This window comes from Dipodomys merriami, unplaced genomic scaffold (genome assembly GCF_024711535.1).
Source record: "Dipodomys merriami isolate MVZ:Mamm:240054 unplaced genomic scaffold, mDipMer1.0.p SCAF_41, whole genome shotgun sequence".
NCBI lineage: Eukaryota > Metazoa > Chordata > Mammalia > Rodentia > Heteromyidae > Dipodomys > Dipodomys merriami.
In genome coordinates, this window is record NW_027205715.1 from 2,855,742 (window position 1) to 2,877,489 (window position 21,748).

Sequence of the window (21,748 nt, forward strand, 5' to 3'; positions counted from 1 at the left end):
GTGGGATCTAGAGGCATGGTAAGGCAGGGCAGAGGTAGGGACAGAGGCAGGGCAGGGCAGGGCAGGGGTAAAGGCAAGACAGAAAAAAAAGAATGCAACACATAGGTCTGTGTCATTTAAAATACAATTGTAGGTTTGCACAAGTCACTCTATTTACTCATGAGAGAAGGGCTGGGGTACCTCACAGAGGCTCCTGACCTACCTGGCCACAGACTGCCTGAGGACACCCTAAAGTCAGAGCACTCAATCATCTCAGAGCAAACAGAATCATGTTTAGGGACAGCCTCTTCATGGTCCTCTTCCACTGGAGGGAGGGGCTGAGTGACTGGCTCCACACAGTGTCCCTATCTCTGTTGACTTCTCAGTTCTCACAAGTTCTTAGGTCGCATGACACAGACTCTGGTGCTTGGGCTTGGTGGTAGCCCTCCCCCTCCAGCACTGCCCAGAATGGAGGCGCCCTGGCCTCTGTCCTTGACTAAGCATTCTTTCAGTGCCAGCTCCAATAGGAGGGAGGGGCTGTGAGCTCAACACCATGACCTCAGCAGCCTCTGAATTTCCCCATGCCTATTTCTAGTTCCCACAATTTGCAGGTCATCTGTTCCCTAGGATTCTAAGAACTCACCATCCCCCCTCCTCCCCCAACACACACATACCTCCAGCCCCATAGCCTAGATATCACTGATCCATGTTTCTGTACTGATTGGGCGAGGATGAGAGTGCTGCACATAGTTGTGTGACTCTGGTCACAGTACCTCCCTGCCATTAACTACGCTCCTCCCACTTAGTTCCTTGTTTCTCTTGTACACAGTGGAAGGCAGGACAGGCCTGGCCCACCCTTCTTTCCAGTGTCCAGGCACAGGTGGGCACAGGTGCAAGGTCCTCCTTGTTTGTTTGTTTTTTTTTTGGGTCCGGTCATGGGGCCTGAACACTGGGCCTGGGCACTGTCCCTCAGCTCTTCAGCTCAAAGCTAGCACTCTACCACTTGAGCCATAGCGCCACTTCCGGCTTTTTTCTTTTTGCTTATGTGGTGCTTGGGAATTGAACCCAGGGCCTCATGCATGCAAGGCAAGCACTCTACCACTGAGCCACCTTCCCAGCCCTCCTTGTTTGTTATACATTCTCCTAAGGCTTCCCATAGTCCAGCCAAATACCTCGCCCCAGGACATTTTGGACACAAAGTGCGTCACCTGCAATCACTGATAGTATACTTGTATTACCAAGAGAATGTTCATCCCTTCAATGTCTGCTAATTCCTCCAGAGTCCCTTGTCAACTTGCTGATGGGAAGTAGCCCAGGAAAGAAATTGATTGACTTTGGGAGAAACTTTGTGTGCTGATTCTTGGGCTTGAACTCCCAGCCTGGGTGCTGTCCCTGAGTTTCTTTTACTCAAGGTTAATGCTCTAGCACTCAAATCACAAATCCACTTCTGGCTTTTTTGGTAGTTTATAGATGAGTCCCAATGAGCTTTCCTGCCTGGGCTGGCTTTGAATCACCATCCTCAGATCTTAAGTCTCCTAAGTAGCTAGGATTACAGGCATGAGCCACTGATGCCTGGCAGGTAGGAGACAAATTTAAGACTCAGATATGTCGCAACAGGAAGCTGTCAGGGGTCAGCTTGGGTTCATCAGTGGACCTGATCATGATGGGTCTTTGTGGAACATTAGGGTCATAGTTTACACTGGGGGTGGGCAGAAATGGAGGATTTTTTTCCAGTGTGCAATGAACGTTTGTGCAGTGTATTTTCTCCTGAAACACAGTCTTCCTATGTAGCCTAAGCTGGACTCCAACCCAAGATCCCCTTACTTCAGCCTCCAAAATGCAGGGATGACAGGCAAGTATCACCACACCTAGCCATCAAATCTAATTCTTCAAATATTGTTCAGTTAAAGTTTATAAATGGCATTTTGTGCCTTCATTTTCTTTACATTTATCAAACAAGTCTTAGAATATACTAATGATTAGAATATACTAATGATGGCTTCGACATAGAGTTTGAAATATACCCAGAGAATTCAAGCCACTGGAATCTGTATCTTATTCAACACTCGTGTTCAATAAAATCTTAGGAGGAGCCTTCCTTAAGGGCCAGGAAGTGAGGGAATTTAATAAGAAAGGTGGAGTTTCTACAGAGAGGATTCTGTCATGACAAAGGAGACCAGGTATTCCCTGCTCCCAAACCAAATACAGGACAATGCCCTCCAAGGGAAGCAGCTTAGCAGGTCTTGTGGAAGACACTGCTTTGTGGAGGCTCCTAACTGAGTCCCAAGCACAGGACCCTGGAGATTTTGGTTAGCACCTCACCCTAACCCCAACACACATACACACACACACACACACACACACACACACACACACACACACACACACACCAAACAAACCAAAACAACCAAACCAGAATCAGAATCAAGTCAATGGCTTTTATTATGATTCAGTAACATAATAGAAAAAGGGTGATAAATAGGCTAAGAGTTGAATGAAAAACATAACCAACTATTTACATGTGTGAGCAGGGCACCCCCACGTCAGGCACAGCAGCTGCACTTCTCAGTTGCTCCTTTGCACACACAGCCCTGGGCACACTTGGCACAGCCCACCGGGCAGCAGGAGCAGCAGCCTGGGGAGGGAATGGGAGGGAGAGTGAAAGGTAGAGCAGAATAACCAGCCCCTCCAAACCCAGCACAGCCTGCCTAGAGACCTGCCCTCTGCACTGGAGAATTTAAGATTTTCTCAACAATATGAATATATGGCTTTCTTGTAAGACAACTGGAGGTTCCCTATGGGATCATTTCCAAATGCAGAAAGGCTTGGGAGCTCAGGGCAATGCAGAGAGCCTCCTAGATGGGGCAGCAGGGCCTCAAAGGGCAAAGGACATCCGGTTCCCCCTCGTGTGCGCATGCGCGCGCCCACACACACACACACACACACACACACACACACACACACACACACACACACACACACACACACACACACACACACACAGTGTCCCTTCCACATGGCACAACCCCCAGATCTACAGACACAGCTTCAACTCACTCTTCTTGCAGGAGGTGCATTTGCACTCTTTGCACTTGCAGGAGCCAGCGCAGGTGCACGAGCCGCCTGGGGAAAAAAGAGACACAGACAGCAGTGAGCACGGGGGACAGACGTGCAGACACAAGAGTAATCAGTCAACCTGCAGCCAGGGCCGTCCAGCACCCCACTCGATAATCTTCCCAACGACTGAAGCTGAGCCCCACTTCTTTCACAGGTTACCAGGCCCCGCCGTCGGGGGCCTGTGCGGAAGGTGTGGACGCACCAGCCGCGGGGGAAGGGCGTCGCAAGGGAAGGGAGAGGGGATCCTAGGAACGCCCCCAGCCGGCCTCGCAGCCCGGGGCAGCGGCTCCTACCAGCGGCGCAGGCGCAGTTGGGGTCCATGGAGAGCTCGGTGGAGGGGAGACGAGCGACGCGATGAAAGAAGAGGGTAGAGGCAGCGAGAAGGCGCGATGTGGCCCTGCGCGCGGCCCGCGTGTTTATAGTCGGGGCCCGGCCCGTGCGCAGAGGTCTGCGCCCGGCCCCGGGTCTCGGCGGGAGCGTGCGCGCGGGCGGCTGGGGAGCCACGTGCAGAACCTCCCCGAGGGCGGGGCGGCGAGGAGCGCGCGCCCCCCTCCTCCTCCGGGCCAGCACCCCGCTTTCCAATGCCTGCGCCTTTGCGTTCATGGGTTTTCAGAACCCCAATCCTTCCGCTGGCCCGACCTCAGCCCCGCACCGCGGTGTTGCTAGCTTTGCCGGAACTCCTGTTTGGGGAGCTGTGCGCACAGGGCTGCCCCCCACCGCGGCACCGTGCACGCCCCGGCCTTGCCCTGCCGTCCCCACCTCGTTTCTTGCTCTGCGTGCTCGGAGTGTGTGTGGTTCTGGGACTGTGTTCCCCCCCGCGGTAGCTGCCCCGGCCCCAGAAACGGAGCCGGAATTTTCAGCTCCACGTAGCTATTGATAAAAGGCAACCCGGCGCGGGGACTCAGGCCTGCAATCCAAGCTGAGGATCGCTGCCTGAGGCCAGCCCAGAAAGTGAAGTCTGTGAGACTCTTATCTCCAATGAACCACCAAAAACTAAAAAATAACCCAGAAGTGGAGCTGTGGTTCCAGTGGGCGAGCACCAGCCTTGAGCAAAAAAGCTCCGGGGCAGCGTCCGGGCCCTGAATTCAAGTCCCGGGACCCGCACCAAACCCAACCACAGCAATCGAGAGACAGCTAAAGCGGGGATGAATGCAGGAGCCCCGCTCGGGGTCACTTCCAATCAGGATCGTGTCCAGGACCAGCCCGGCGTTTGCGGGACGGTGTGGGGGGGTACGGTGGGGAGAAGGTGAGGCAGAGGGGGGGTGAGATCCGGGGCGCGGGGCCGAGGTCCAGGGCGCGGGGCCGGATGCACAGCCCCGCCCTCCCTCGCGGCCCAGCCCTCGGGAGGTTCTGCACGTGGCCCTGGGCGAAGAGGCCGGGACCGGGCGCAGAGGCGGGGGCCGGGCGCTGAGGCGGGGGACCGGGCGAAGAGGCGGGGGCCGGGCGCAGAGGCGGGGGCCGGGCGCAGAGGCGGGGGCCGGGCGCAGAGGCGGGGGACCGGGCGAAGAGGCGGGGGGCCAGGCGAAGAGGCCGGGACCGGGCGCAGAGGCGGGGGCCGGGCGCAGAGGCGGGGACCGGGCGCAGACCTCTGCGCACGGGCCGAGCCCCGACTATAAACACGCGGGCCGCGCGCAGGGCCACATCGCGCCTTCTCGCTGCCTCTACCCTCTTCTTTCATCGCGTCGCTCGTCTCCCCTCCACCGAGCTCTCCATGGACCCCAACTGCACCTGCGCCGCTGGTAGGAGCCGCTGCCCCGGGCTGCGAGGCCGGCTGGGGACGTTCCTAGGATCCCCTCTCCCTTCCCTTGCGACGCCCTTCCCCCGCGGCTGGTGCGTCCACACACCTTCCGCACAGGCCCCCGACGGCGGGGCCTGGTAACCTGTGAAAGACGTGGGTCTCTGCTTCGGTCGTTAGGAAAACTATCGAGTGGGGTGCTGGACGGCCCTGGCTGCAGGTTGACTGATTACTCTTGTGTCTGCACGTCTGTCCCCCGTGCTCACTGCTGTCTGTGTCTCTTCTTTCCCCAGGCGGCTCGTGCACCTGCGCTGGCTCCTGCAAGTGCAAAGAGTGCAAATGCACCTCCTGCAAGAAGAGTGAGTTGAAGCTGTGTCTGTAGATCTGGGGGTTGTGCGGATGTGGGAGGGACTGTGTGTGTGTGTGGGGGGGTAACTGACTGTCCTTTGCTCTTTGAGGCCCTGCGGCCCCCTCTAGGCTCTCTGCACTGCCCTGAGCTCCCAAGGTCTGGACAGCCTTTCTGCATTTGGAAATGATCCCATAGGGAAGCTCAGTTGTCTTAGAAAGCCATATATTCATATTGTTGAGAAAAATCTTAAATTTTCCAGTGCAGAGGGCAGGTCTCTAGGCAGGCTGTGCTGGGTTGGGAGGGGCTGGTTACTCTGCTTCACCTTTCACTCTCCTTCTCCTTCCCTCCCCAGGCTGCTGCTCCTGCTGCCCGGTGGGCTGTGCCAAGTGTGCCCAGGGCTGTGTGTGCAAAGGAGCAACTGAGAAGTGCAGCTGCTGTGCCTGATGTGGGGGTGCCCTGCTCACACGTGTAAATAGTGATTTGTATGTCTCAAGTTCGGTTTTTCACTCAACCCTTACCTGTTTCCCACTGCCTTTTTTGTATGAAGTTAATGCATGGTAATAAATGTCATTGACTTGATTCTGACTGGTTTTCTCTGTAGTAATAAGGGGTTGGATTGAGGGACAGATCTGGGAATCCAGGACCAAGGCTGGGGATAAATGTTAATATCCCAAACCATTCTCTTCCAGCAAGTGGGTGACCTCACTGAACCGCTGCTGTAAATTGGGGAGCAGTGGTGGGGGGAGGGCAGTTGTGAGTAGGAAAGATGCTTGGGCCTCCCCCCCAAAAAAAAAAAAAACCTTCCTCCTGAGTACATACTAAAGAGGCAGACCCACTCCTGCTGTCTTGGGATACACTCAGCTAGCCCGTGGCCTGTTGGTTACAGGCTGCAGCCAGTCATAAGCAATGGTTGGGTAGGAGCAGGGTCTGGGTGGGGCCAGGGTTCCCAGGAGCCTTCTAGCAGCCCTGGACCTTGTTTCTTCACCTGTATGCTAAGCTCCAAATGGACCCTCCACTGGTAAGGCATGCCTGGCTCTGGGTCTTAGAACAAACTCTCAACCCAGGCCACAGTACATGGTGTCCCTGGGCTAAAGGGATCCCATTTTAAGCTCTGCGCTGAGGCGACTTAGTTGTCTAATATCTCCGAGACCCAGTTCCTGACAGCATTTCCCACTTCTCTGCCCATATCTGTCAAGAGTTCAAGGTACTAAGGCCCAAGACTGTCCTGACAGATGTCTTTCAGGGTCAGGGGCTATCGGTTGTGCCCAGGGCTCTGCAGCCCTGTAGGAGTCTGACTGGATGGAGGCAAACAAGGTTGCCTTTTTGGAGATTGATGCCTGAGTCTGGGCCTCCGGTTGCACTCATCCTGGGCTGGGTCCTGAGTTATGGGGATTTCCTTGTGAAAGAAAAGGAGGACACTTATCCTTTCCAGATGAGGGACAGAAGATCAGACCTGTCTCTCTCTTCTGAGTGGAAAGCTAGGGCTGGTCCTGCTCAAAGGAGGGGCTCAGGGAGCTGAAGCCCTGCTGCCATGTCTCCTGCATCTCTCCCAGCTCTTTGTTGGTTTTCTCTTCCACACTGGGTCTTGGACAATGGGTGGCAACAGGACAGTGACCAGTTTCCTCATATCCTTTTCCTCTAGAGAATAGTGTGAATACAAACTGTAAGGTATATTAAATAGGCAGGTTTCATTAGGTAGCCGATGAAGAGACCACCACACGCTATTTAGGCAGGAAAAGAAGTTAATTAACCAAACTGATGCCCCAGCCATGCATGGTATAGAAGCATGGCTGAAAAGGAAAGGGGTGGGGGGAGAAAGAAGGGTGACACACCTCTGGGCCAAGACTTATCTAGGCCAGGGACAGGGAGAGGTGTGGCCACACTGGATCAGGATGTGACCCTCTTAAGGTCAGATGAGAGGCATGTGACCAGAGGTGGCCCAGGATGTGACCTAGTAGGAGAAGAAGGTGACTGCTTCCAGGTCTGCCAGTTACCTAGGTAACAGATACTGGGAGTAAACTTAGCCAAGAGGGAGGGAGGTGTCCCCGAGCAGACCTTACATTCCAGCCTTTTGATAATTATGAAAAAGGGCGAAGATTCTCTCTGGCTACTTCCTGCTTGTCGAATAGGGGTAAAAGGCTGGAATTTGGTCCCCTCCCAGAGAAGGCAGTGAGCAGCAGCTGTCCCTAGGTGGTGTGCAAGAAGCCTGGAGGAAGTCTGGAGGAAGTATTCTCAGGCAGGGGGCTGGACAATGATAAAAAGGAAAAATATTACTGAAAAGATTGATGTCCGTGGCTTGGAGGTGACCTAAGGGATGAGGTAGTGAGGTGTGTGGAGAGAAGAGAAGCTGGCTCAGTGTTACCTGGATCTTCAGGGATTCGAGCCAGCCTCACCTTGGTAGGCCCAAGGGGGGAACAGGTGTACTTTGAAGTCAGTAGAATGTAAAGTCTGCACAGGGACACCTCCCTCCCTTTTGGCTAAGTTTCCACCCAGTATCTCTTACCTAGGTAACTGGCAGACCTGGAAGCAGTCACTTCCCCTCCTACTAGGTCACATCCTGGGCCACTTCTGGTCACATGCTTCCCATCTGACCTTAGGAGGGTCCCAGACCCTGAGGTCACATCCAGATCCAGTGTGGCCACACCTTTCCCCCACCTGGCCACACTTCTTCCTGTCCCTGGCCTAGATAAGTCCTGGGGGGGGGGTGTCCTCCCCCCCTTTCCTTTTTCAGCCATGCTTCTCCACCATGCATGGCTGGGGCATCAGTTTGGTAAATTAACTTCTTTTCCTGCCTAAATAGCGTGTGGTGTTCTCTTCATTGGCTACCTAATGAAACCTACCTATTTAATATACCTTACACAAACCTGGATTAGTTTCAAGTATACTAAGTTTTTTCCCCTCCAGGGAACTTGTCACTCTCTCCCCAGGTCTGGGAGGGAGGGGACTGAGCAGTCTCTGAATAGCATGACTCACCAGAGGTCCACCCCCCCCCGCCCCCCCCCCCCCCCCCCCCGCCCTAACTGCTCCTGGAAGCATACAGCCTGAATTTAGGGTCTGGCTTGGCTAGGGAAGAGCTCATGCCAAGACTGCTGTTGAAGGAAGACTTCCTTCTCTCTCCTCTTCTTCCCCCAGGTTCCTCTTCCTGCTGCCCACTAGGCTGTGCCAGATCTGACCAGGTCTGTGGTTACAGAGGGGCATCAAATAAGGGTAGCTGGTACTCCTGATGTGTGGGGATATCCTAGTTCCCACATGTAGAATGATGGGCCCAGAGCCAATGGCTCATACCTGTATTCCTAGCTACAAAAGAGGCTGAGATCTGAAAATCACAATCTTTGAGATTGGAGAGGGGTGTGTGGCTCAAGTGGTAGAGTGCCATAAGCAAGCAAGCTAATTGAGAACAAAAGTGCCTGAATTCAATAGGCAAAAAAAAAAAGAATAGGCAAAAAAAAAAAGTGGTGCAAACCTGTATTATTTGTCCCATTCCTATTTCTGTGAAGTATGAGAGAATAAAAGTTATTACTTGACTGTGTCTCTACTTTTCTTTGTGTGTCTGGGAAATAAGAGACAGGGGGGAGGGACTAATTGGAAATGCAACGATCTGGGCTTAACTGTTAGCACTTAGAAGGCTGTGTCGGGGGCTGGGAAGTTGGCTCAGTGGTAGAATGCTTGCCTCACATGCATGAAGCCATGGGTTTGATTCCTCAGCACCACATAAACAAAAAAAGCTAGAAGTGATAGAATGCTAGTCTTGAGCTGAAGAGCTGAGGGACAGTGCCCAGGCCTAGAGTTCAAGCCCCATGCCCCCTTCCCCCAAAAAAGGCTGTGTCTTACTGGAAGTTGGTGTCTCATGCTTGTATCCTAACTATGCGGGAGGCTGAAATCAGAGGATCACAGTTCAAAGCCAGCCCAAGGAGACCAATCAGAGAGACACATCCCCAATAAACTAGCAAAAAGCTAGAAGTAGAGGTATGGCTCAAAGGGTAGAACAACAGCCTTGAGCAAAAAAGCTAAGGGATAGCCAGTCCCTGAGTTCATGCTCCAGGACCAGTACAAAAGAAAGGAAGAAAGCCAGCCATGTCTTGTGGAATGCAGGTGAACTCACTGAGCTTTTTTTTCTGTAAAGTGGGGAACAATGTGCAAGACCACATCCCTACCTCCCTATGAGAAGTGTGGGTGGCACAGAAACTTCTCCATCTTTCATCAACTACTCTGCACAGTGCAAATTCATCTTCTAACATTTGGGGCTTAAAAATGCCGGCAGAGTGGGAATGTTACCCCTCCCCCCAGCTGCTTGAATCCTTCACAGGATATACTAATCTCCATTGGGAAGAAATAGCTTTTACTTCTGTCCATCCCAGACCTAAGCTTTGGTAAATGGTATTAATTTCAGGAGAGAAAAGCCCGAACGAACACAAACCCATTATTTAAGGTTTGGCCCGAAAACATCAGCAAATATACAAAGGCACAGGGGAATAAAGAGTTAGAACCAGGTGTGGTAGTTCACTTCTGTAATCCCAGCCTCAGGAGGCTGAGGAAGGAAGGGGATTAGAACTAGAGGCCAGCTGGGCTACATAGTGAGTCCCTGTCTTAAAAAGACCAAAAAAGAAAAAAAATAAGACACTCCCCAAGTTAGGATGAATTTGTTCTCCCATATTCCAGTCCTGGACTCCTTTGAATGAACAATGTGAGGAGGGATTTGAAAGGCCTTTCCAGAATTTTCTTGGCAACATGACCATGTGTGTGATTATTGGCTGCAGGTGAAAAACTTTGCATCCAAAGTGTCCCAGCTTAGGGTAGTGGTGGGCTTTGCCTACAGGGAGCCCTAGGAAAGTCTATGTGAAGGAGAACCCTGCAACCATGCCCACTGACTTCAGGATAAAAGAAGACAGGAGGGAAGGGCTAGCTGGGGGACCGTCCTGGTGGTCCCAGGGAATAGGGCCTTGCCCTATGCAAGGGAATCCCTCACATGTTACCTGATATCAGTGATGCTGGGACCGTGGGCCAAGCTAAGATGACATCAGGGATTGGGGGACCAACAGGACTGGGACGCTGGTGGATGAGAATGGCCTAAAAATCTTGGGAACTGGAAGGTAGCTGTGGGGCAGTGGGAGACAGAGGCTGGGAGGTGGCTCAGGGTGCAGTCCTACCATAGGGGGAGGGGCTGCCAGGTGCGCTCAGCTGAGCCAAGGTCGGTGAGCACCAAGCGCATGCCCAGCTGGGGCCGAGGCAGGGGCTCTGCGCCCGCCCCCTTCCTCCCCTATAAAGCCAGCAGGCGAGCAGCACAGCCCAACCAGCAGCCCCACAGCTCTCCTGCTCCCCTGCTTGTTCCTGCAGAACCCGGGCCTCATGGAGACGAGCGCCACTTGTACCTGCCGCGCTGGTAAGTGTACCTGAATCTAGTACCTTCGGAAGCTAAGTTCTGAGCCCCAGACCCCAGTGTACCTGGGTTTGAAGAGGTCATATTTAGAGTTCTCAGCTGAGTGGACTCCATTTGGCCAGTGCTTGTTTTCTGGCTGAGTTATTTTATTATTATTATTATTATTATTATTATTATTATTATTATTATTATTATCATTATCATTATTATTATTATTTGCCAGTCCTGAGCCTCCAACTCTGGGCCTGGACTCTGTCCCTGAGCTTCTTTTGCTCAAGGCTAGTGCTCTACTGCTTGAGCCACAGCACCAAAAAGAATCCATCAAGGTTTCAATGGATTCATGAGGCAGGAGCTCTTGTAATCTGACAGTCTGTGGAAATCCAAGTAGAGACACACCCAGAGACACTTTACTAGTCTCCTGGGTGTCTCTCTCTCCCACCAAACTGACAATGAAGGTTAAACCATCACAGGTACCTTCCTTTGGAGGGTAAAACTTCCTTTTGGGTACAACTTGCTCTTCCTAGATAAAGGGCCAGAAAACCAATTTTTTTTTTTTTTTTGCTGCTCCCTGGATGGCAGAATCTAGTAGGCCTGGCCCTGCTCAAGGGAAGGCTCTGAGTACTGCTGCCCCACAGCTGTGTCTCCTGAACCTCTGGCTTACTGTGGTCTTTCTCCTCCTCACAGCCAAGGCCTGCGCCTGTGATGACTGCTGCACTTGTGAAAAGTGCAAGTGCTCCCTCTGCAGGAAGTGTGAGTGAGACTTTTCTGGGGACCTGAGGGCAGACAGGAGCTAGAAGGGGTCCAAGCACAGCAGGCAGGAGCAGCTTCCCCATGCCCGTCCCTCACCCCGCTCCTCCCCCACCCCCATCTGCTCAGCCTTAGAGCAAATGGCCGATTCCCCTCATTCCTCTTCCCAGAGCCTGCCTCCAGGCAGCCAACCTCAGATCTGCACAACTGAGGACTTTTCTGGGGCTTGACCTTTATCTCCACTGGCCCTGTCATCATCTCTCCAGACATTATGCCCTCTACTGAACTCAGGAACTCAGATGGGGCTGATTAGCTCTCCCCCCCCCATTTCCCCCACTTTCTTGGTGCTGGTCCTAGGACTTGAACGTGGGGCCTGGGAACTGTCCTGAATTTTCTTTTTTCTCAAGGCTAGTGTTTTACCACTAGAGCCAGAGTTCCACTTCCAGCTTTTTTGGTGATTAATTGGAGATAAGAGTCTCAGACTTTGCTGAGTAGTGGTAGCTCCTGCCTGTAGTCCTAGCTACTTGGGAAGCTGAGATCTAAGGATCATGGATGAAGCATATGAAACCCATCACCAATTAATCACAGAAAAAAGCTGGAAGTAGCACTGTGGCTCAAGTGGTAGAGCACTAGTTTTGAGCAAAAGAAGCTCAGGGACAGCACTCAAACTCAGAGTTTGAGCCCCAAGCTGACAAAAAAGTAATAAAAAATAAATCCTCAGACTTTCTAGGTTGGCTTTGAACCTCGATCCTCAGATCAACGCTTCCCGAACAACTAGGATTACAGGCATGAGCCATCAATGCCAAGCTTGCTGCCTTTTTATTTTTTGGTGCTGGTTCTAGGACTTGAACTCAGGCCAGGGCACTGTCTCTGAGCTTTTGGTTTTTTCCTTCAAGTGCTCTACCACTTGAGCCAGAACTCTACTTCCAGATTTTTTGGGTAGTATTGGAGATAAAAGTCTCACAGACTTCCTTCCCAGCATGGCTTTGAACCTCCATCCTCAGATCTCCGCTTCCTGAACAGCTAGGATTACAGGTATTAGCTACTAATATCCCAGCTGTCTCCTGATAGAATTTACAGTCCTGTACTCACAGGCTGTGGGTGGAGCTTAGGCCAGGCCCACTGTTAGAATGAGTCTGCCCTGACCTGTCACTCTCCTTCCTCCTGTAGCATGCTGCTCCTGCTGTTCTGTGATCTGTACCAAGTGTTCCCATGGCTGCATCTGCAAAGGGGAATTTGATCAATGTGATTGTTACCCTGCAATCCTCTGAAGTGGGGAAAGCCCTGCTCCCATGTGCCAACAGGATCCAGACCTTGAGGGGTTTTTTGTTTTTGTTTTTTTTGTTTTTTTTTTTACATGCACCTTGACTGTGTCCCCCATTTCTTTTTACTGTGAAATATGTACAAGTCAATAAACTCACGCTATCTGTTTTGGCTCTCCTGGGTGTGGGATGTGGGACTGGCTTGGTTCTGGTAGGGTTGGGAGGGGGTTGATGTTGAGGGCTGTGGGAGAGGGAGGATGGATGCAGGTGTAAGCTATCATGACGTCTTCCCTCTTTTGTGAACTATGGAAGATTTCTTCTACCACTTTTGACTGGCAGTGGCTGCCCTTTTGGTGTATCTGCATCAGCCTATACTCGGCAGCTGCTTATGGTGTACTTACTGCATCATGCAGTTGGCCATGGGTTCTCTTGACGCCAGGAACATAACGGAGTTTTTAGGCAGCTGGAGAGAGAACATTGGAGTAGGAAGTCCTGTAGGGTTAAGTTGTGAATGTGCCTGCCTGCAGGCTTGCAGGATGAATGAAAAGCCAGGGCGGGCTTTGTGCTCCCCATATAGGAGGCCTCGGGAAAAGAGGAAGGGAGGAGAGAGGCCAAGAAGGGGCAGTGTCTGTGAAGCAAAGCACTATCATCTTCCCAGGTATTTGGCACCAGATGTAAGGTTTTAGGCACGGAAAGAACACACAGGAGGAGGTAAAGGTGAATAAAAGTTTATTGGGGTATGCTCCCGGGTGGACTCCCTGGTCAGGATCAGAGAGGAAGCACAGAGTCTGGTTATAGCAGGGTTTATATGGCTGGGGTCAGCAGGAACTTTTAGCATGGAACTTGTTTTGCAAGTTTAAGCAGTTTCAGGCTAGTGCCCCTAAAGATCGATTCAGACAGGTGGTGTTTTTGATAAGGAGGTGGCCTTTCTGGGCTGCCCCTGTCCTTCCAACAGCCTGACAAGAACCTGGAGATGGGCTGGGAAGGTGGCTCAGTGGTAGAGTGCTTGCCTTGCATGCATGAGGCCCTGGGTTCGATTCCTCAGCACCACATAAGCAAAAAGAAAAAAAGCTGGAAGAGGCGCTGTGGCTCAAGTGGTAGAGCACTAGCCTTGAGCTGAAGAGCTGAGGGACAGTGCCCAGGCCCAGAGTTCAGGCCCCATGACCGGACCCAAAAAACAAAACAAAACAAAAAAACCTGGAGATTCTTGGGAGAAGTACTCAGCTTCTAGTATAGAGGGAAGAGAGGGCCTTGCCATCCATACTCAGTGCATGAGTGGAAAGCCAGGTGCTGGTGGCTCACACCTGTAATCCTAGCTACCCAGGAAGCTGAGATCTGAGGATGATGGTTCAAAGCCAGCCTAGCCAGGAAAGTCCATGAGACTCTTATCTGCAATTAACCACCAAAAAGACAGAAGCAGAGCTGTGGATCAAGTGGTAGGTCACTAGCCTTGAGAGAAAAAAAAAAATCTCAGGCATAGTCACAGAACAAAAGAAAGTCATCAATCCATTTATCAAATGCATCAAAGAGAATCAGGCAAGCGAGTTATAATAGAGTGGGGCATTTCTTCCACAGGCTTCAGATGTGGAAACATCCTTTACGTTAGAGTTGGTGGAAGCGAGTGATCGGCTAAACTTAATAATACATTCCATCAGGGCAACGGTGGCTCATTCCTGTAATCCTAGCTACTCAGGTGGCTGAGATCTGAGGATCTGAGATCACGGTTCAAAGCCAGCCCAGTCAGAACAGACTGAGACTCTTATCTCCAAAAAAAGCAAGATGTGGAGTGGTGGTTCAAGTGGTAGAGCATTAGCTCTGAGCAAAAATACTAAGGGAACAGCACCCAGACCCTGAGTTCGAGCCCTGGGACTGCCACAAAAAAAATTTTAAAAATTATCTAATATTCATTTGGCTCCAGAGAACAACAGATGACCTGTGGTAGCTTTGGCTATCTCTCTGCAACATTTCATCTTTCCCTACAAAAGATGTTAAGATTCTTTAGTCAATCAGCAGGATCTTGTATCCTGATAGAACCTCAAGGAATTTCAGTTCCCATGAACAATGTTTTTGTTTTGGTCGTGGGGCTTGAACTCTGGGCCTGGGCACTGTCCCTCAGCTCTTCAGCTCAAGGCTAGCGCTCTACCACTTGAGCTACAGCGCCACTTCTGGTGGTTTATTGGAGATAAGAGTTTCATGGACTTTTCTGCCCAGGCTGGCTTTGAACCTCGACCCTCAGATCTCATCCTCCTGAGTAGCTAGGATTACAGGCATGAGCCACCGGCGCAGGGCTTCATGAACACTAAAGCAAAATCTTTATATAATGTGAGCAAATCTCTCTGTATACTTAAGGGCTTTTAAAAAAAACCAAACAGATTTCCTGGGAAAGTAATTTTGCCCTAAAACAATACTGCCTGAGTTTCTCAAGTTTCTTGGTCAATTCCGAAGCTATTGAAGTCAACAAGAACATATGCTGAGCAAGGGCTGCTCCCTGAGCTATGCCCAACTTCAAAGTACCAACAGTCACTTAATATGTGGGAAATAATATGTGGGAAATGGTACACTATTATGTAGTAGTTCTACAAAACAATACAACAGAGTAGTCAACAATCTCAAGAAAGTAGGTCAGGGGCCAGTGGGCCACACTGAACCTGACACTTGAATGCCCTAATCATGTTATTACATTTCAAGGGTTTTTGTGGGTTCTGGTTTTTGTTTTTGTTTTTCTTTTAAAAGGAGGTGGCTAGGCACCCGTGGCTTACACCTGTCATCGTAGCTACTCAAGAGGCTGAGATATCCAATTAACAGGTCAAAAGCTTTGAGTTAAGCTGTGGCTCAATGATAGAAACCTAGCTTTGACAGGAAAAGCTAAGGGATAGCGCCCAGGCCTTGAGTTCAGGCTCTAGGACCAGCACACACACACACAAAGGAGGTGGGAGGGGAAGGAAATAGGGGAAGAAATGCAATGAAGATGGTGTGTGTGGTCTCAAAAGTTTAAATAGTTACTATCTGGCCCACTGAAAACAGATTTCTACAGACCTCTGGGCATATATAAATAAGATACGGTACTATTAAAAACTGCTGGGAGAGGGGCTGGGAAGGTGGCTCAGTGGTAGAGCACTTGCCTTGCATGCCTGAGGCCCTGGGTTCTATTTCTCAGCACCACATAAGCAAAAAGAAAAAAGCCGGAAGTGGCTCTGTGGCTCAAGTGGTAGAGCGCTAGCGTTGATCTGAAATGCTGAGGGACAGCACCCAGGCCCAGAGTTCAGGCCCCACGACCGGACCCCCCCCCCAAAAAAAAAAAAACCTGCTGGGAGAGGCTGGGAAGGTGGCTCAGTGGTAGAGCGTTGCCTTCCATGCATGAGGCCCTGGGTTTGATTCCTCAGCACCACAGAAGCAGAAATAGCCCAAAGTGGCACTGTGGCTCAAGTGGTAGAGCACTATCTTTGAGCTGAAGAGCTCAAGGACAGGGCCCAGGCCCAGAGTTCAGGCCCCATGACCGACAAAAATAAATAAAACCTGCTGGGAGCCAAGAATAGGTGGAAGTCAGATGTAATGGTTCCTGCATGTAATCCCAGCACGTGGGAGGCAGAGACAGCCTAGGCTGTGAGACCATCTCAAGAACAAGAGCAAAAACAAATAGATGGACAGTGTACATCCTGCTTTGGAAATAACTGAAGCCCACTAATATGCAAAATTAATATGTAGTAATGAAAATACATGATGGGCTTACTACCTTATTTAGGAAAGGGTCTCAGTGTAGCCAAGGCTGGTCTTGAACTCTTAGTCACCTTGCCTCTGCTTTTCCAGTGCTGGGATTGCAGGCATGTACCACCTTACCTGGTCTTTCTCTTCCTTTGTTTCTGTTGGTTGTGCGGCTTGAACTCAGGGCCTGGGCACTGTCTCTAAGCTCTTTTGCTCAAGGCTGGCGCTCTACCACTTTGAGCCACAGTGCTACTTGCAGTTTTCTGGTGGTTAATTGGAGATAAGAGTCTCATGGACTTTCTTACCCAGGCTGGCTCTGAACTGCAGTCCTCAGATCTCAGCCTTCTGAGTAGCAAGGATTACAGATGGGAGCCACCAGCACCTGGCATCTTTTCCTTTTTATTCTATGGCCAGGCTCATGGAGAAGAGCAGAAATGTGCTTCCTTGTCTCTTCCTGACTTTAAAGAGAATATATTGTGGTGTGTGTGGGGGGGTTGAAATCTGGATGCATTAAGAAAAAAGAACCCTTCATAATTTAGCTGTAGTTACTCTGAATTTTAAGTACTTTTCCTCCCACAGCACAGACCTCAGCCCTTCTATTTAAATCTTCAAGCCCAAGCATCTAGAATTTTGAAGGAATTAATTTTGTCTACTGAGGCTTTGCTGCCACCTGGTGGTTATATGTTCTCAATGTAATAGGAGAAATCCCTTTCTTCCTCCCCCTTAAAAATCCACATCATGACCCTGTCTGCTTTATTTTTTCCATCTTCAGTCACATAAACTTCAGTTTTTTTTAAAATGCGGTCTCATATGCAATGCAGACTGGACTCCAACTTATTATTCTTCTGCTTCAACTCTGGAATTCTGAGATTATACAGATGAAAACCTGTATCTGGCTTGTTAAGGTGAGATCTGGCTTGCTTTTTACCTAGATGATATCAAATTATGATCCTTCCAATCTCAGCCTCTTAAGTAGCTGGGATTACAAGTATAAATCACTTGGACTGTACTAACTTCCCTTCTAACAGTGTGTATCCTCTACCAGGTCAGGAATTTGTGTGTGTGTGTGTGTGTGTGTGTGTGTGTGTGTGTTTTAGTACTGGGGTTTGAACTCAGGGCCTGGGTGCTGTCCCTTAGCTTTGTTGCTAAAGATTGATACTACAGCACGTGAGCCACACCTCCACTTCCAACTTTTCGTTGGTTAGTTGCAGATAAGAATCTCATGGACTTTTTTGACCGGGGCTAGCTTTAACCATGATCCTTAGATCCCAGTCTCTTGAATAGCTAGGATTATAGGCATGGGCCACCAGTTGAGGTACAGGCAAGTTGTCAGAGCTCTTGGATTAAACTGGAAGGGAAGCAGGAGGCAGGAAATGAATCTTTCTCTCTGTTTTTTTTTTTTCCTGTCTTGCTGTAAAGCCCACAAATGCTCAGGCTCAGGCTGCAGCTGGAGACAAAATGAGATGAGAGATTGCCCACATGATGGCCTACATGGAATTATTAAAAGGAAGTACACACAAAAATCAATCAACAGAAAGGCTAGAGAAGACAGAGGGGAGGGGGCTGGGAAGGTGGCTCAGTAGTAGAGCGCTTGCCTTGCATGCATGAGGCCCTGGGTTCGATTCTTCAGCACCACATAAGCAGAAAAAGCCAGAAGTGGCGCTGTGGCTCAAGTGGTAGAGCACTAGCCTTGAGCTGAAGAGCTGAGGGACAGCACCCAGGCCCAGAGTTCAAGCCCTGCGACCAGCAAAAAAAGACAGAGGGAGGTGGAGGGGAGGTAACACCAAGCTTTGGCAAGCGTTAGGAAAAGCCACAGAGCTGCAGAGGAGGTAATGGCTGGGGTCTGGCCAGGAAGGGTCAGAGGACAGGGAGCAGCCTCAGAAAGTTCTAGTTTCATGTCCAAGAAAGGTGGGCTCTGACAGGATGAAATATTCTGGTCCTTAGAAGGCTGAGGCCAGATGTTCTGCACTTGCCTGACCTGCTGCCTGCCCCAATGCCAGGAAGTAGAGAGTGGATACTGCAATCTGCACCCTTGACCTATAGCCCATCAGTTAGGTTCCATTTAACTCACATGCTGGCTGTAAGAATCCCAATCGTTGAAAATCTGGGTTTTGAGGAACATGAAGCCAGTGTTCCCACATGGCACCCCCTCCCCACCCTGCCACTTCCATATCCCGAACAGCTGCCTCCTGCCAGGTCTTTACCATTCGCTAAATAATCTCCCTTGTGGCTTCTGCCATTTACAAGATCAGGCTAGCCTGGTAGGGCGTTGTGGATGTTCACACACCAAAAGTACCATAAGGCAACCTCAACATTTCTCTCTCTCTCTCTCTCTCTCTCTCTCTCTCTCTCTCTCTCTCTCTCTCTCTCTCTCTCTCTCTCTCTCTCTCTCCTTCTCTCCCTCTCTCTCTCTCCTTCTCTCCCTCTCTCCCTCTCTCCTTGCTAGGATGGCATTGTATAATGTGAGCCATGCATCCAGTCCTGTTTTTTCAATGATTATGTTTAGGATAGGGTCTTTTTTTTTTTTTTTTTTGGGTCCAGTTGTGGGGCCTGAACTCTGGGCCTGGGCACTGTCCCTCAGCTCTTCAGCTCAAGGCTAGCACTCTACCACTTGAGTCACAGCACCACTTCTGGCTTTTTTCTTATGTGGTGTGCTCAAGAATCGAACCCAGGGCCTCAGGCATGCAAGGCAAGCGCTCTACCACTGAGCCACCTTCCCAGCCTCCTAGGATAGGGTCTTGACTCCCAGCATGGAATGGGCCTTGACCTTAATCTACCTATTTTAGACTTTCTGTAACGTGTGTGCGTGCTAATTCTGGGGTTTAAACTCAGGGTTTTACTCAGCTTTTTCACTCAAGGCTGGCTAGCTCTCTACCACTTGAGCCACACCTCCACTTCTGGCTTTTTGGTAGTGAATTGGAGTCTCACAAACTTTTCTGCCTAGTCTGGAATTCAACTGCATCCTCATATCTCAGCCTCCTAAGTAGCTAAGATTATAGGCATGAGCCACCAGTGTCTAGCTTTTAGTCCATCTTTTTTTCCCCATGTCCTTCCTTCCATCCCTCCTACCATCCCTCCCTTTCTTCCTCCCTCTCTCCCTTCTTTCCTTGCTGCTTGCTTGCTTTGTGCTGACACTGGGGCTTGAATTTAGGGCCTGAGCACTGTCCCTTAGCTTTTTTCATTCAAGGTTGGGGCTCTACCACTTGAGCCATACCTCCACTTTTGGCTTTGATTTTGCTGGTTAATTGGAGATAAGAGTCTCATGGATTTTTCTGCCTGGCTTACCCTGGAACTATGATCCTCAGATCTCAGCCTCCCAAGTAGCTAAAATTACAAGCATGAGCTACAAATGCATGGCTCAGTCCATTTTTGATGCCCTAATAAGATACCATAAAGCAGGTCACTTATAGACAATAGTTTATTCCTCACTTATAGACAATAGTTTATTCCTCATTGTTCAGGAGGCTGGGAAGTCCAAGGTCCAAGTGCTGGCAGGTCTAGTGTCTGGTGAGGGTTCCATCTCTGCTCCAAGATAGCTCTTCACATTGTTAAGGCACATGGAGCAAAAAGTTTCCTCCAGGCCTTTGATAACATTTGTTTTTATAAAATTGTGTTATTAAGTAGTTGTACAAAGAGATTTCAATTGCATAGGTCAGGTTCTAAGTACAATGCATCTTGGTAAATGTCATTCTCCTCCGTTACTCCCCTCCCTTATCCCCACCCTCAAGTTACTTAGTTCAGTTTCTACATAATACACATTGAATATAATGACTGCATTCACTCATCCTTCTTCCTTCCATTCAATGCCCATATTTGTCTTCCCCCTAAAATGTTTCTTCTCTCTGGTATTCATTTTGCCAAAAGTTCTCTCCAGGTCTTTGATAAAATTTTTATTTTTATTTTTGTCAGTCGTGGGCCTGGGCGCTGTCCCTCAGCTCTTCAGCTCAAGGCTAGTGCCCTACCACTTGAGCCACAGTGCTACTTCCAGCTTTTTCTGCTTATGTGGTGCTGAGGAATCGAACCCAGGGCCTCATGCATGTGAGGCAAGCGCTCTACCATTGATCAACTTCCTAGCCCCTGATAAAATTTTTAATTCTACTTTGAATATGGTGTGTGTGTGTGCATGCACATGTGTGTGAGCAAGTCCTGGGGCTTGAACTCAGGACCTGAACACTATTCCTGAGCTTCTCTTGCTCGAGGCTAGCACTCTATCACTTGAGCCATCACACCATTTCTAGCTTTTACTGAGTAGTTTATTGGAGATAAGAGTCTCATGGACTTTCTTTTCTGGGCTGACTTTGAACCATGATCCTCAGAATCTCAGCCTCCTGAGTAGTTAGGACTGATTACAGGCATGAGCCCCTGGCATCCAACTTCCATACACATTTTTGAGGGACACAGATATTCAAACCATAGCTCCTGCTGACCTGAACAAGAGAAAAACAAAACAAAATCAAAACCTAGGCAGAGGCTGGGAATGTAGCTTAGTGGTAGAATGCTTGCCTAGCATGCATGAAGCCCTGGGTTTGATTCCTCAGTATCATGTACACAGAAAAAGCCAGAAGTGGCACTGTGGCTAAAGTGGTAAGCACTAGACTTGAGCAAAAGAAGCTCAAGGACAGTGCTGACACCCTGAGTTCAAACTCCAAGACTGGCAAAACAACAACAACAAAAAACAAAACAAAAACCCCACATCAACTAGGCAGCATTCATTTCTGAGCCTCTTGTCTCACTAGGAATGATGTTTCGGCTCTGGACTACATTGGGAGTGCTTGCTTACATCCTTCCTCTACGCAGACCTGCCAGGAGCTGGAACCAACATTCTCACCTCCATGCCCCTGAGAGTCAGATAGCATTGACTGAGAGCTGAGAATTGGAAGCCAGCCCCAGCAGGAAGGTCTGTGAGATACTTATCTCTAATTAACCACAGAAAAGCAGGAACTGGAGCTGTGGCTCAAATGGTTCAGCCTGGAGTGGAAACAGCAAAGAGACAGCTCCTTGGACCTCAGTTCAAGCCCCAGTACTGGCACGGAAGAAAGGAAGAAAGGAAGGAAGGAAGGAAGAAAGGAAGGAAGAAAGAAAGAAAGAAAGAAAGAAAGAAAGAAAGAAAGAAAGAAAGAAAGAAAGAAGGGAAGGAAAAAGAAGGAAACAAGGGAAGGAAGAAGGGAAGAAAAGAAGGAAGGAAAGGAAGAAAGAAAAGAAAAGAGGGGGAGGAAGGAAGAAAAAAAGGAAAGATAAAGGAAGGAAGGGAAGGGAAGGAAGGAAGGCACATAGGCCCAGGAAGGAAACATGGAGGGGTGTGTGTGTGTGTGTGTGTGTGTGTGTGTGTGTGTGTGTGTGTGTGTGTGTGTGTGTGTGTGTGTGTGTGTGTGTGTGTGTGTGTGTGTGTGTGTGTGTGTGTGTGTGTGTGTGTGTGTGTGTGTGTGTGTCTCCATCCTGTCCCCCATCATAGGCCCAGGAAGGAAACATGGAGGGTGTTT

The 21,748-nt window shown here is 49.9% G+C and overlaps 2 protein-coding genes across 2 annotated transcripts; one reads left to right on the forward strand and one right to left on the reverse strand.

Annotated features, from left to right (window-relative positions):
• Positions 1–2,403: 2,403 nt before the first annotated feature.
• Positions 2,404–3,530, reverse strand: LOC138807073 (metallothionein-1E). The gene is made up of 3 exons (XM_069992659.1): positions 3,390–3,530; positions 3,037–3,102; positions 2,404–2,614 (listed from the first exon to the last, which is right to left on the reverse strand). Exons 1-3 carry the CDS (start codon positions 3,415–3,417, stop codon positions 2,523–2,525), a joined length of 186 nt encoding a protein of 61 aa, XP_069848760.1. The 5' UTR covers positions 3,418–3,530; the 3' UTR covers positions 2,404–2,522.
• Positions 3,531–4,719: 1,189 nt separating this feature from the next.
• On the forward strand, positions 4,720–5,765 carry LOC138807074 (metallothionein-1E-like). The gene is made up of 3 exons (XM_069992660.1): positions 4,720–4,835; positions 5,125–5,190; positions 5,533–5,765. The coding sequence occupies exons 1-3, from the start codon at positions 4,808–4,810 to the stop codon at positions 5,622–5,624; spliced, it is 186 nt and encodes a 61-aa protein (XP_069848761.1). The 5' UTR covers positions 4,720–4,807; the 3' UTR covers positions 5,625–5,765.
• The last annotated feature ends 15,983 nt before the right edge of the window (positions 5,766–21,748 follow it).